Here is a 16,061-nt window from a genome sequence, read left to right as displayed (position 1 = left end):
TTAATTCAGTGAAAACTCACATAGTACGACACTGCTTGATCTACACATAGGTTCAATGATGAAGACAAGCAATTAGTTGCAGCCTACAGTGCAACATCACAAGATAGGAGATACCTCGGTTACAGTTAGACACCTAAAGACCCTAATATTGCACAACAGCACACTGATTTCTCCCTTATCTAGAGTAAGAACGCCTATCAGAACAGATCATCATAAGCGACTATTTCTCGTGCTTTGTGGATCGCTTCTGGAGCTATTCTGGAGCTTGGGATGGCCAAAGCATCACTCGCAATATTGTTACTCGCATCCGCTGGGTCTGATTGAACTACGCTTGTCGAATTATTTGGCGCCTCACTTGCCTGTACAACTAAAACCTGTATCAAACGAAAGAAACACCAATCTGAGTACCAAAGGTTGGCGAATAAAGTGAAAGCAAGACACAGTATACATCTGAAACCCACACCCATACGCTTCATATGAATTGAGCAAGAATCTCACAGAGATCAACAGAGTCTATTGGGTGATGTCAAGCAGTATATCACAGATATAAATGCTTAATTCTGGTCTGTATTCAATTTTGCAAGTCCTGCCATTTTAATCAGTTATTGTTACTGCTATGAAGCACAACATATCAAATAGTCAATCAACTTTGCAGAGATAATGAGTATGCAAATTGATTAGATTACGAAAATCTAGAATGCTTGGGTAAATAAAAATTAAACTACCAAGTGAATGACAAAAGTGAACAACCAGATTGGGTTTGACATGTCTGAACTGAGCTAAAACCTACCAACATAATATGAACCTAAAAGGGGTAATGGACTACCAATGCCTGGTCTAGCCTTGTTAGAGGCATCAGGGAAATTCACGCATTCACCATCAACTAGCTGGTTTGCACCTCAACAAATCCAGCTGTTTTGGCACTACAAGTAAAAGAAGGCTGGAACCTTAACCGGATCTTGCTAGATGTACAGCAAGTTAGCATTGGCCCGAATCTAGCAAAAAATTGGCTCCCCTGATGCTGAATCCAGCAACTGCGACATCACGCTTCAGCAAACGTAGATCTTTACCTTCTTGGATCCGATGGTGATGCCGCACTCGGGGTCGAGGGAAGCGGCAATGGCGGCCGTGGCAGCGGCAGCGGAGCGGAAGGTGACGTGCCCGGTGGCCGCGGCTGCGTCTATGCGAGTGCGCGCGACGGGGCCGTACGCCTCCAGGCGCGACTTTAGCTCTATCACCCCGCACCCGGGCGGCAGCCCGGCGACCATCACTACGGACGGCGCTGGAGCTGGAGCGGCCTCCAGCTCGCCGGGCATCGACTCCAGCGGGCCGCGGCGGCGCTTCGCCGGGGGGTCCGGGCTCGTGCGCCCGCGCTTGCCTCTGCGGCGCGAGCGTCGATTCATGACTCTAGTCCGTACAGATTGAGGGTGCCAGAGCTCAGACTTCAGTTGGTTTCGTGGCTGGTCGCCTTTTGAGACTCTGCGGCGTTGTTTTTCTGATATACGGTTGTGCTACTTGATTTATAATTTCTTTGGAGAAGAACTTAGATTTATACTACCTGTAAATGTGCGGGAGATCAAACAATAACACACGTCTCTAATATCATAAGCATTCTCACCACTCTTCACAAGTCCATGCCCTCTGTTTTAACATCACAACCAGTGGTCATTCGGCACAGTGAGCTTCCAAAACAATGAACAACATGTCGAACAATGAATCAACTGAGGATAGGATTTCTCAGGATGTCAATTTGAAACATGAGATTTGGTCCCGAGTCAACTTACTTCAGCTTATTAAAAATAAATAATATTATGAACAAATTTAATAGTAACAATAACATCAAGTAGATTAATCTGGAGTAACGGTGGGAGCAAGCAAAACATGTTTGTTTGTGTTAGGCAAGATCATGATTGATATCTGGTCGAGACCTCCCGCCCTTCCAATCACCGTCTGATGTCACGGCTTGTGCAAACTCCAGGCCCTGCCTCCCTTGAGCACCCCCCCCCCCCCCCCCCCCCGCGCGAATCGGACATTATTCCTTTTTAGTCCATGTCATTTGTAGCCGACCATCAACTGCTTCACATTGGTGGGCGTTGACATGCAATGGCGGCAGCCCCACTGTACACAACGACATGTAGACATATATTTCTACACGTACATATATATCACTAAGCTAGCTAGTAGTTTTTCTTTGAAAAAGAACAAAAGCTAGCTGGTAGTTTTTTTTTAAAGGAGCGAAAGCTAGGCACCAAATAATATATTTTGTGAGAGCATCTAACTATCTTATCTAGTCAATTTAAATGAGTGGAAAACATATATAATTGACATTTTCGAAATACCACATATAAGAAAAAGTACTATTTTTCTTAAATGATTAACATGTAAGATAATAGCATTTTTGGAATCTACACATTTTTTCTGAGCGATTTTCATAAATAACATGTTAAATTTGGTGTTAATTTTTGAAAGATATGAATATTTTAAAAAGTAATTGAATGTGTCAAAAAGTAGAAAAGTTAAACAAAGAAGCCAGGCCGAATTGTGACATTGTACTATCCTATCTAGTTAATTTAAATGGGTAGGAAAAATATATAATAGACATTTTAAAATACCACATATAAGAAAAAGTATTAACTTTTTTGAAATGATTAACATGTAAGATTTCTGAGGAAAAAGCATTTTTGAAATCTACACATTTTTCTAAGCGATTTCCATAAATAACATGTTAAATTTGGTGTTAATTTTTGAAAAATATGATTATTTTAAAAATACTTAAATGTCCAAAAAAAGAAAAGTTAAACAGAGAGGCTGGGTCGAACTGTGACACTGTGCGGCCCACCTACTCATTAGAAGAGAAAAAAAACAGAAAATAGAGAGTAGGGGAATCGAACCGCTTGCCAGTTAGAAGAGGAAAAAAACAGAAAACAGGGAGTAGGGGGGATTGAAACGCTTGACAGTTAGCGAGTTGTTCACTTGTGATGTTTTAGGACATAGATGTACATGAACTAAAAGCCAGTGGAGGCAACTTAAGAAAAAAACGATTTTGACTTACGGGTGGAATTGATGGGTATTTTTTTTAACTTATAGGGTAAATTACATGACGTACCGCCAGAAGCAATAGCCCTTTTATTATTAGGTAGAGATTTTTTTGGTCAGATTCTCCTGTGCAATATCCACCTTTTCTCTCTCCAGTTTTCTGTTTTCTTAGTAAGAGTCAGAGCCGACGACGAATCAGCAATAGCTTCATCGATGCCCATTGATTTTCTCTCAAAAACTCTCGTGGATGGTATGGCTATTTTCCTAAATTAATAAAGATAACCACGATGCCCTTTGTGAGTATTGATGTTATCAAAAGCCACTTATTTTTCATATTTAATATTTTAAAGTTATAGATCTCCGAAAATTAATAAACCTGTGACACGAGGTCGATTAAAGCATCTAAAGATAGTCTTTGATGCAATCTAAGGTGAACCCTAACCGATTTTGAAATCCCCCAAACCCCTAAAACTACCTGAATTGATAATAAGGAGAGATTCATAAATTACTCATATGGAGATCTAGGGCATGTTTGGTTTCTTGGCTTGCACCTGCATCGCATCCACCATACAATTTTCTCCATGTTTGGTAGGCTGCATGTCTCATTGGGCCAGACCCGACTGATGCAAAATCGGGCTCCCAGCCAGGCTGAGCGGAAACACAGGGATCGGCTGCTAATTTATAGGACCTCATGAATGCTGACAATGGAGTACACAAAGAAATACATTGGTTTTCATTTGTTTCCTTTCGCTGTTTAGCCACCTCTTTGATTCAAAGGATCTTCATATGAAATTAGTCAGATTTAGAATATCAGGATTTCTTATCTGTATTTGATCATTTTTTTACTTCAATAAGCAAATATCTGAGTTGAAGTGCATGTCACCAAAACTATCTTCTAATTATTTTACATACATGTATAAGTACCTGATACGTCTCCAACGCATCTATAATTTTTGATTGCTCCATGCTATATTATCTACTGTTTTGGACTATATTGGGCTTTATTTTCCACTTTTATATTATTTTTGGGGTAACCTATTAACCGGAGGCCCAACCCAGAATTGCTGTTTTTTTGCCTATTTCAGTGTTTCGGATAAACAGAATAGCAAACGGAGTCCAAACGGAATAAAATCTTCGGAAACGTGATTTTCTCACCGAACGTGATCTAGGAGACTTGGACCCTACTGCAAGGGATCAAAGAGGAGGTCACGAGGGTGGGGGGCGCCCCCCTAGGGCGCGCCCCCTGCCTCGTGAGCCCTTCGGTGCTCCACCGACGTACTCCTTCCTCCTATATATACACACGTACCCCCAAACGATCAAAACAGGAGCCAAAAACCTAATTCCACCGCCGCAACTTTCTGTATCCACGAGATTCCATCTTGGGGCCTGTTCCGGAGCTCCGCCGGAAGAGGGCCGTCATCACGGAGGGCTTCTACATCATCATAGCCTCTCCGATGAAGTGTGAGTAGTTTACCTCAGACCTTTGGGTCCATAGTTAGTAGCTGGATGGCTTCTTCTCTCTCTTTGAATCTCAATACAAAGTTCTCCCCCTCTCTTGTGGAGATCTATTCGATGTAATCTTGTTTTTGCGGTGTGTTTGTTGAGACCGATGAATTGTGGGTTTATGATCAAGTCTATCTATGAACAATATTTGAATCTTCTCTGAATTCTTTTATGCATGATTGGTTATCTTTACAAGTCTCTTCGAATTATCCGTTTGGTTTGGCCAACTAGATTGGTAGTTCTTGCCATGGGAGAAGTGCTTAGCTTTGGGTTCAATCTTGCGGTGTCCTTACCCAGTGACAGAAGGGGCAGCAAGGCACGTATTGTATTGTTGCCATCGAGGATAACAAGATGGGGTTTATTTCATATTGCATGAATTTATCTCTCTACACCATGTCATCTTGCTTAAAGCGTTACTCTGTTTTTAACTTAATACTCTAGATGCATGCTGGATAGCGGTCGATGAGTGGAGTAATAGTAGTAGATGCAGAATCGTTTTGATCTACTTGTCACGGACGTGGTGCCTATATACATGATCATGCCTAGATATTCTCATAATTATGCACAATTCTATCAATTGCTCAACAGTAATTTGTTCACCCACCGTAGAATACTTATGCTCTTGAGAGAAGCCACTAGTGAAACCTATGGCCCCCGGGTCTATTCTCATCATATCAATCTCCATAACTTTTATATTGTTTTGCTATTTACTTTGCCTTTACTTTTTACTTTGCATCTTTATATCAAAAATACCAAAAATATTCTATCTATCAGATCTCACTCTCGTAAGTGACCGTGAAGGGCTTGACAACCCCTAATCGCGTTGGTTGCGAGTAGCTATCGCTTTGTGCAGGTACGAGGGACTTGAGCGTGGGCTCCTACTGGATTGATACCTTGGTTCTCAAAAACTAAGGGAAATACTTACGCTACTCTGCTGCATCATTCCTTCCTCTTCGGGGAAAACCAACGCAAGCTCAAGACATAGCAAGAAGGATTTTTGGCGCCGTTGCCGGGGAGTCTACGCAAAAAGTCAATATACCAAGTACCCATCACAATCCCTATCTCTCGCATTACATTATTTGCCATTTGCCTCTCGTTTTCCTCTCCCCCCAATTCACCCTTGCCGTTTTATTCGCCCTCTCTCTCTATCCCCCCTCTCTATTTGTCTCTTTTTGTCCGTTTGCTTTTTGTTTGCTCGTGTGTTAGATTGCTTGTTTGTCGCGATGGCTCAAGATACTACCAAATTATGTGACTTCACCAATACCAATAATAATGATTTCCCTAGCACTCCGATTTCTCCTCTTACCGATGCTAAATCTTGCAAAATTAATACTGCTTTGTTGAATCTTGTTATGAAAGATCAATTCGCCGGCCTTCCTAGCGAAGATGCCGCTACTCATCTGAATAGCTTCGTTGGTTTATGTGATATGCAAAAGAAAAAATATGTCAATAATGATGTCGTTAAATTGAAGCTATTTCCCTTTTCGCTTAGAGATCGTGCTAAAGCTTGGTTTTCGTCTTTGCCTAAGAATAGTATTGATTCATGGAACAAATGCAAAGATGCTTTTATCTCTAAGTATTTTCCTCCCGCTAAGATCATCTCTCTTAGAAACGATATTATGAACTTTAAACAACTTGATCATGAACATGTTGCACAAGCTTGGGAGAGAATGAAATTAATGATACGTAATTGCCCTACTCATGGTTTGAATTTGTGGATGATTATACAATTTTTTTTGCCGGATTGAATTTTGCTTCTAGAAATCTTTTAGATTCGGCCGCGGGAGGCACTTTTATGGAAATCACTTTAGGAGATGCTACTAAACTCCTAGATAATATTATGGTTAATTATTCTCAATGGCATACTGAAAGAACTTCTAATAAAAAGGTGCATGCAATAGAAGAAATTAATGTGTTGAGTGGAAAGATGGATGAACTTATGAAATTATTTTCTACTAAGAGTGTTTCTTCTGATCCTAATGATATGCCTTTGTCTACTTTGATTGAGAATAATAATGAATCTATGGATGTGAATTTTGTTGGTAGGAATAATTTTGGTAACAACGCTTATAGAGGGAATTTTAATCCTAGGCCATATCCTAGTAATCCTTCTAATAATTATGGGAATTCCTGCAACAACTCTTATGGAAATTATAATAAGATGCCCTCTGATTTTGAATCTAATATTAAAGAATTTATTTCTTTGCAAAAGAATTTTAATGCTATGATTGAAGAAAAATTGCTTAAGATTGATGATTTGGCTAGGAACGTTGATAGAATTGCTCTTGATGTTGATGCTTTGAAACTTAGATCTATTCCACCTAAGCATGATATTAATGAATCTCTAAAAGCCATGAGAATCTCAATTGATGAGTGTAAAGAAAGAACCACTAGGATGCGTGCTTCCAAAGATGCCTTTATTAAAGCGTGTTCTACCAATTCCTATGAAAGTAATGATGAAGATCTAAAAGTTATTGATGTGTCTCCCATTAAATCTTTATTTTGCAATATGAATCTTGATGAAACTGAATATGATCTTCCTTTACCTAGAAGGCGTTCTAAAAATTCAGAGTATTTAGATCTTAATGATGAAATTGATGAAAGTGGGATTGAAAGAAATAAAAATCTAGATGTTGCTAAACCCACTATATTGGATTTCAAGGAATTTAATTATGAAAATTGCTTTTTGATTGATTGTATTTCCTTGTTGCAATCCGTGCTAAATTCTCCACATGCTTATAGTCGAAATAAAGCCTTCACCGAACATATTGTTGATGCCTTGATGCAATCTTATGAAGAAAAACTTGAGTTGAAAGTTTCTATCCCTAGAAAACTTTATGATGAGTGGGAACCAACTATTAAAATTAAAATTAAAGATCATGAGTTTTATGCTTTGTGTGATTTGGGTGCTAGTGTCTCTACTATTCCCAAGACTTTGTGTGATTTACTAGATTTTCGTAATTTTGATGATTGCTCTCTAAACTTGCATCTTGCGGATTCCACTATTAAGAAACCTATAGGAAGAATTAATGATGTTCTTATTGTTGCAAATAGGAATTATGTGCCCGCAGATTTCATTGTTCTTGATATAGATTGCAATCCTTCTTGCCCTATTATTCTTGGTAGACCTTTCCTTAGAACGGTTGGTGCGATTATTGATATGAAGGAAGGGAATATTAGATTTCAATTTCCATTAAAAAAGGGCATGGAACACTTTCCAAGAAAGAAAATAAAATTACCATATGAAACTATCATGAGAGCCACTTATGGGTTGCCTACCAAAGATGGCAATACCTAGATCTATCCTTGCTTGTTATGCCTAGCTAGGGGCGTTAAACGATAGCGCTTGTTGGGAGGCAACCCAATTTTATTTTTATTCCTTGCTATTTTCTCCTGTTTATTAATAAATAAATTATTTAGCCTATGTTTAGGTTGTGTTTTTTGTGTTTAATTAGTGTTTGTGCCAAGTAGAACCGTTGGGAAGACTTGGGGAAAGTCTTGTTGAACTTGCTGTAAAAAATAGAAACTTTAGCACTCACGAGAACTGCTGCCATTTTTATTTGAAGAGTGATATTTAGTTAATTCTTTTTGAAGATGATTAATAGATAAATTCCTCACGTCCAGAAATTTATTTTAGAATTTTTGGGGTTCCAGATCTTGCTCTAGCTACAGATTACTACAGACTGTTCTGTTTTTGACAGATTCTGTTTTTCGTGTGTTGTTTGCTTTTTTTGATGAATCTATGGCTAGTAAAATAGTTTATAATCCATAGAGAAGTTGGAATACAGTAGGTTTAACACCAATATAAATAAATAATGAGTTCATTACAGTACCTTGAAGTGGTCTTTTGTTTTCTTTCGCTAACGGAGCTCACGAGTTTTCTATTTTGAGTTTTGTGTTGTGAAGTTTTCAAGTTTTGGGTGAATTCTTTTGATGGATCATAGAACAAGGAGTGGAAAGAGCCTAAGATTGGGGATGCCCATGGCACCCCCAAGATAATCCAAGGACACCAAAAAGTTAAAGCTTGGGGATGCCCCGGAAGGCATCCCCTCTTTTCGTCCACTTCCATCGGTAATTTACTTGGAGCTATATTTTTATTCACCAACATGATATGTGTTTTGCTTGGAGCATCTTGTATTATTTGTGTCTTTGTTTGCTAGTATACCACAATCATCCTTGCTGTACACACCTTTTGGGAGAGCCATACATGAATTAAAATTTGATAGAATACTCTATGTGCTTCACTTATATCCTTTGAGCTAGATAATTTTGCTCTATGTTCTTCACTTATATCCTTTGAGCTAGATAATTTTGCTCTATGTTCTTCACTTATATCTTTTGAGCTAGATAATTTTGCTCTATGTGCTTCACTTATATCCTTTGAGCTAGATAATTTTGCTCTATGTGCTTCACTTAGATCTTTTAGAGCACGGTGGTGGATTCGTTTTAAAGAAACTATTGATCTCCCATGCTTCACTTAAATTAATTTGAGAGTCTCTTAATAGCATGGTAATTTGCCTAATAATAATATGCTTGGTATTCTAGATTTGTGAAACTTTCTTTTGAGTGTGTTGAATACTAAGAAAAGATTGAAGCATGATAATTGTTTTGAGATATGGAGGTGATAATATTAAAGTCATGCTAGTTGAGTAGTTGTGAATTTAAAGAATACTTGTGTTGAAGTTTGTGATTCCCGTAGCATGCACGTATGGTGAACCGTTATGTGATGAAGTCGGAGCATGATTTATTTATTGATTGTCTTCCTTATGAGTGGCGGTCGGGGACGAGCGATGGTCTTTTCCTACCAATCTATCTCCCTAGGAGCATGCGCGTAATACTTTGCTTTGATAACTTCTAAATTTTTGCAATAAGTATATGAGTTCTTTATGACTAATGTTGAGTCCATGGATTATACGCACTCTCACATTTCCACCCTTGCTAGCCTCTCTAATACCGCGCACCTTTCGCCGGTATCATACACCTACCATATACCTTCCTCAAAATAGCCACCATACCGACCTATTATGGCATTTTCATAGCCATTCCGAGATATATTGCCATGCAACTTTCCACCATCTAGTTCGTCATGACACATCCATCATTGTCATATTGCTTAGCATGATCATGTAGTTGACATAGTACTTGTGGCAAAGCCACCGTTCATAATTCTTTCATACTTGTCACTCTTGATTCATTGCATATCCCGGTACACCGCCGGAGGCATTCATATAGAGTCATACTTTGTTTTAGTATCAAGTTGTAATCATTGAGTTGTAAATAAATAGAAGTGTGATGATCATCATTCAATAGAGCATTGTCCCAAAAAAAGAGAAAGGCCAAAAAAAGAAGGCCCCCCAAAAAATAAAAAAAATAAAAAGGGGCAATGCTACTATCCTTTTTCCACACTTGTGCTTCAAAGTAGCACCATGTTATAGCGAGTCTCATATTCATACCACAATTAAGAAGATTTGCATTGAAATTATGCCAAGTAGCACTCCGCATCAAAAATTCTCTTTTTATCATTTACCTACTCGAGGACGAGCATGAATTAAGCTTGGGGATGCCTGATACGTCTCCAACGTATCTATAATTTTTGATTGCTCCATGCTATATTATCTACTGTTTTGGACTATATTGGGCTTTATTTTCCACTTTTATATTATTTTTGGGACTAACCTATTAACCGGAGGCCCAGCCCAGAATTCCTGTTTTTTTGCCTATTTCAGTGTTTCGGATAAACAGAATATCAAACGGAATCCAAATGGAATAAAATCTTCAGAAACGTGATTTTCTCACCGAACGTGATCCAGGAGACTTGGACCCTACTGCAAGGGATCAAAGAGGAGGTCACGAGGGTGGGGGGCACGCCCCCCCTAGGGCGCGCCCCTGCCTCATGGGCCCCTCGGTGCTCCACCGACGTACTCCTTCCTCCTATATATACACACGTACCCCCAAACGATCAAAACAGGAGCCAAAAACCTAATTCCACCGCCGCAACTTTCTGTATCCACGAGATCCCATCTTGGGGCCTGTTCCAGAGCTCCGCCGGAAGAGGGCCGTCATCACGGAGGGCTTCTACATCATCATAGCCTCTCCGATGAAGTGTGAGTAGTTTACCTCAGACCTTCGGGTCCATAGTTAGTAGCTGGATGGCTTCTTCTCTCTCTTTGAATCTCAATACAAAGTTCTCCCCCTCTCTTGTGGAGATCTATTTGATGTAATCTTGTTTTTGCGGTGTGTTTGTTGAGACCGATGAATTGTGGGTTTATGATCAAGTCTATCTATGAACAATATTTGAATCTTCTCTGAATTCTTTTATGCATGATTGGTTATCTTTACAAGTCTCTTCGAATTATCCGTTTGGTTTGGCCAACTAGATTGGTAGTTCTTGCCATGGGAGAAGTGCTTAGCTTTGGGTTCAATCTTGCGGTGTCCTTACCCAGTGACAGAAGGGGCAGCAAGGCACATATTGTATTGTTGCCATCAAGGATAACAAGATGGGGTTTATTTCATATTGCATGAATTTATCTCTCTGCATCATGTCATCTTGCTTAAAGCGTTACTCTGTTTTTAACTTAATACTCTAGATGCATGCTGGATAGCGGTCGATGAGTGGAGTAATAGTAGTAGATGCAGAATCGTTTCGATCTACTTGTCACGGACGTGATGCCTATATACATGATCATGCCTAGATATTCTCAGAATTATGCACAATTCTATCAATTGCTCAACAGTAATTTGTTCACCCACCGTAGAATACTTATGCTCTTGAGAGAAGCCACTAGTGAAACCTATGGCCCCCGGGTCTATTCTCATCATATCAATCTCCATCACTTTTATATTGTTTTGCTATTTACTTTGCCTTTACTTTTTACTTTGCATCTTTATATCAAAAATACCAAAAATATTCTATCTATCAGATCTCACTCTCGTAAGTGACCGTGAAGGGCTTGACAACCCCTAATCGCATTGGTTGCGAGTAGCTATCGCTTTGTGCAGGTACGAGAGACTTGAGCGTGGGCTCCTACTGGATTGATACGTTGGTTCTCAAAAACTGAGGGAAATACTTACGCTACTCTGCTGCATCATCCCTTCCTCTTCGGGGAAAACCAACGCAAGCTCAAGACGTAGTAGTACCTAGAATCAAATTCCACATCTATCATATTATTTGGCCTCATGCAGCCTACCAAACAACATCTGAGGTGAACCTAGCCCCATGCAAGTACACCAAACACACATCTCAACTCCATCTTGCATCAGCTCAACCAGGCCAGACCCAACCGAGCTCCCTCATGTGATGCAGGTCGGATGCACCTAGGAAACCAAACACTCCCTAGTTATGGTGACAGATCTGCTCGTCACACCATTGTACGATGTTGGGTTCATGTCAGTGATCTTCGTCTCACACCTTGTCACTGCCGTGAGAGAGAGGGGGGAGGGGCAATTGCGATGTGAAGATGAGAAGAGAAGGGGATGAAGGTGAAGGGGCAGAGGGTCATTTAGACCGCTCCCAGCAAAACCTATATCTTGTTGGAAATATGCCCTAGAGGCAATAATAAAGTGGTTATTATTATATTTCATTAATAATGATAAAGGTTTATTATTCATGCTATAATTGTATTGATCGAAAACTTAAATACATGTATGAATACATAAACAAATACCAAGTCCCTAGTAAGCCTCTACTAGACTAGCTTGTTGATCAAAAGATGGTTAAGGTTTCCTGACCATAGACATGAGTTATCATTTGATAACGAGATCACGTCATTAGGAGAATGATGTGATGGACAAGACTCATCTGTTAGCATAGCATATGATCGTTCAGTTTATTGCTACTCCTTTCTTAATGTCAAATATACATTCCTTCGACCATGAGATCATGCAACTCCCGGACTCCAGAGGAATGCCTTGTGTGTATGAAACATCACTTCGTAACTGGGTGATCATAAAGGTGCTCTACATGTATCTCCGAAGCTGTCTATTGAGTTGGCATGGATCGAGATTGGGATTTGTCACTCCATATGACGGAGAGGTATCTATGGGCCCTCTCAGTAATACAACAACACAAGAAGCTTGCAAGCAAAGTGACTAAGGAGTTAGTTACAAGATGATGTATTACAGAACGAGTAAAGAGATTTGCTAGTAACGAGATTGAACTAGGTATGGAGATACCGACGATCGAATCTCGGGTAAGTAACATACCGACAGACAAAGGGAACTACGTATGTTGTCATAAAGGTTTGACCGATAAAGATCTTCGTAGAATATGTAGGAACCAATATGGGCATCGAGGTCCCGCTATTGGTTATTGACCAGAGAAGCGTCTTGGTCATGTCTACATCATTCTCAAATCCATAGGGTCTGCACGCTTAACGTTCGTTGACGATATAGTATTATATGAGTTATGTATGTTGGTGACCAAATGTTGTTCGGGGTCATGGATGAGATCACGGACATGACAAGGAGCTCCGGAATGGTCCGAAGGTAAAGATTGATACATGGGATGATAGTGTTTGATCTCCGAAAGGGTTTCAGATGTTTCCAGAAATGTTCTGGTGCGAGGACACTTTGGTTGGGCCAAGGGTTAAGGCCCACGGGGCTTTAGGTCGATGCAAAAGGAAGTTTTGCGGAGGTCAGGGACCAGACGCCAGGGACCCTGGCGTCTGGTGCTGGAATCCGAGAAGGACTCTTCCTTGCATTTCAAACCGACTTTGGAGAGGCCCTCTCTCCAAGTTACGACCCAGGGCTCAACATATAAATAGAGGGGCAGGGCTAGCCCCTAGAACACACCACGATTCACCAAGCCGTGTGCCGGCGCCCCCTCTCCCTCTAGTTCATCCTATGATCTAAAACTGTTGTGCTTGGCCCTGCGGAAATAGTTTCACCACCATCGTCACCACGCTATCATGCTGCCGGAACTCATCTACTACTTCGCCCCTCACTGGATCAAGAAGGCAAGGACGTCATCGAGCTGAACGTGTGTTGAACGCGGAGGTGCTGTACGTTCGGTGCTTGATTGGAACGGATCCTGAAGGTATACGACTACATCAACTGTGTTGATAAACGCTTCCATTTAGCGATCTACAAAGGTATGTAGATGCTCTCCCCTCTCATAGCTATACATCTCCATGGATAGATCTTGCGTGTGCGTAGAAATTTTTGTTTTCCATGCAACATTTCCCAACATATCTGGCATGGTCGGTTGGTCGCTCAACCTACCATTCCACACTACTTTGTAGTTGCAATTGCAGTTGGTCGCTCAACCCAAGCGTCATGTAGGCAGAACCACCGTTCCATACCGCTTCGGTGGGGTCGAGAGTGATTTGTATGGTTTTCGATAGTTGAGGAGATTAAGATCCTATTTTTTGACATGAGGGTTTATGTGGACGAAACGAGATACTTCTAGGGGTATCTATACTTTTCCTTCCCCTTATATAATCATCACAATGGAACGGAAAGCGATTCTGTACCAAGGCTCATCTATGCCCGGATGTGAATAGTAAATTCAAAAAAAAAACAGTAACAAAAGGAATTTTTTAGGCATTCAAGATGCTCATGTGCATGCAATTTTAGGCATTCAAGAGGATTTTTTTAGGCATTCAAGACGCTCAGTTAGTATAATTCCTCTTGTGCATATACCTTTAGAAAAATCCATCTAAAGGTATACTGGTCATCTTGTAACTGTATATTCGATAAAGCTTTTAGAAAGGCGGCGGTGAGGGGAGGCAAGACTTCATCTTCTGACACTACAACCCTCCCCGCCATCACTCCTCTCTCTTTCTCTCTCGTTTTTTGAGTTTTCTTTTCCTACTTTTACTTCTATAGCTGTTGCCTTTTGTTTTCTCCCATTTTAATCATTTATGATTCAATTGTTTAAACAAATACTCGAAGTATGCATATTTGTCCAAAGATGACTAAAGTTTCACATACCTAACTATCCTCCCCATACTCGCATTAGAGCACTAATACAAAAAACTGCCATTTGAAAGTTACAACATTGTTAACAACGCGTATGAGCATATACTTCCTCCAGTCCTTTTTAGTCTGCACATAAGTTTTGTTCGAAGTCAAAGTATTTGTACTTTGACCAAATTTATAGAAAAAAGTATCAACATTCACAATACCAAATCAATATTGTTAGATTCACTATGAAATGTAGTTTCGTAATATATATATATATATATATATTTGGTATCGTAGATGTTGATAGTTTTCAATATAACTTTGATCAAACTTTGTAAAGTTTGACTTGACATAAATCTAATACACAAAGTAAAAAGAACCTGAGGGAGTATATGCATGTGAAAGACTGTTTGGTACACCTGAATGGATGGTCATACAAACATTTCCAAGATAGGCAAAACAATAATTGTCACATCTTGAGCATTTTAGTCCAATGTCGTTCAAAAAGCCACATGCAAAACAACATGATATGGTCCTGCAAAAAACAACATAACATGAATTACTTGAAATGGATTGCTGAATCTAACTAGAGACAAAAGGTTGTAAGACGATGGATCAGTTCGATCCATTCAACATGGAGAGCCAGATGGTGGGCCAGGGCCAAACGCCATGGACCATGGCGTCTACAGTGCAATGCAAGCGTCACAGTGGGCGGCGTCATCAAAAGGTCAAACTGTGAAAAACTTTCAAGATGGGGTCAAATCATGCTAGACTTTAGCCAAAAGGTTAAAACAATGATTTTTTAGTCACCAAGCTTGACCACGGTGCACTTTTGTTTGGGTACAGTAAAGCAAAATTGGGTCGGTATACTACATACTCCTATGGTATCTTTTGGATCCTTAGCTGCCCACTTGTTCCTCTAAAGTCGACTCCCAAAAGGATTTTCAATTATTTTTTTTGCGAGGGAAAATGATTTTCAATTTAAAGTGTGAGAGTTGTGGCAAGTGCTTCAAGAAGACATGGAATCTCTACTAAACAACGAGTCAACTATTTATGACTGAGTCGTTGAGTCAGGATTGGTTGATCAGTGTGTTTTCGTTGTTCGTGGTGGGGTATTTTCTGAAGGATGAACCTAGAATACATATCTTTACTAGTATTATTAAGTATTTTTTGTCCTGGATGAACCATAGTCCAAATCTTTACAATTAAGGTCGGATGGCTGATGCATCTCCAACGTATCTATATTTTTTGATTGTTTCATGCTATTATATTATCTGTTTTGAATGTTTTATATGCATTAATATGCTATTTTATATTATTTTTGAGACTAACCTATTAACCTAGAGCCCAGTGCTAGTTTCTATTTTTCCTTGTTTTTGAGCTTCACAGAAAAAGAATACTAAACGGAGTCCAAACGGAATAAAACTTCATGATGATTTTTCTTGGACCAAAAGACACCCAGGGGACTTGGAGTCCAAGCCAGAAGAGCCACGAGTCAGCGGCAAGGGTGGAGGGCGCGCCCTAGGGGGGCACCCCCTACCTTGTGGGCCCTCGGGACTCCCCTGACCTAGCTCTTCCTCCTATATATTCACATATATTTCAGAACCACCAGAAGAGTC

General features: G+C 39.9%; 1 protein-coding gene across 1 annotated transcript; it reads right to left on the bottom strand.

Annotated features, from left to right (window-relative positions):
- Positions 1-21: 21 nt before the first annotated feature.
- Positions 22-1,496, bottom strand: LOC125545000 (homeobox leucine zipper protein). Its single transcript, XM_048708820.2, has 2 exons — positions 1,071-1,496; positions 22-374 (listed from the first exon to the last, which is right to left on the bottom strand). The coding sequence occupies exons 1-2, from the start codon at positions 1,401-1,403 to the stop codon at positions 198-200; spliced, it is 510 nt and encodes a 169-aa protein (XP_048564777.1). The 5' UTR covers positions 1,404-1,496; the 3' UTR covers positions 22-197.
- Positions 1,497-16,061: the final 14,565 nt, after the last annotated feature.

Source organism: Triticum urartu, chromosome 3A, assembly GCF_056163025.1.
Source record: "Triticum urartu cultivar PI428250 chromosome 3A, HENAU_Tu73, whole genome shotgun sequence".
Lineage (NCBI taxonomy): Eukaryota > Viridiplantae > Streptophyta > Magnoliopsida > Poales > Poaceae > Triticum > Triticum urartu.
Note: the sequence above shows the minus strand (reverse complement) of the source record. Positions and strands in the feature narration are given on the sequence as shown.

Excerpts from the sequence above, each read along its gene's own strand:
- LOC125545000 (XM_048708820.2), bottom strand. The coding sequence starts at position 1,403 with ATGAATCGACGCTCGCGCCGCAGAGGCAAGCGCGGGCGCACGAGCCCG. Across the intron at positions 375-1,070 it reads TCACCATCGGATCCAAGAAG|GTTTTAGTTGTACAGGCAAG; the intron begins GTAAAGATCTAC and ends CGTTTGATACAG.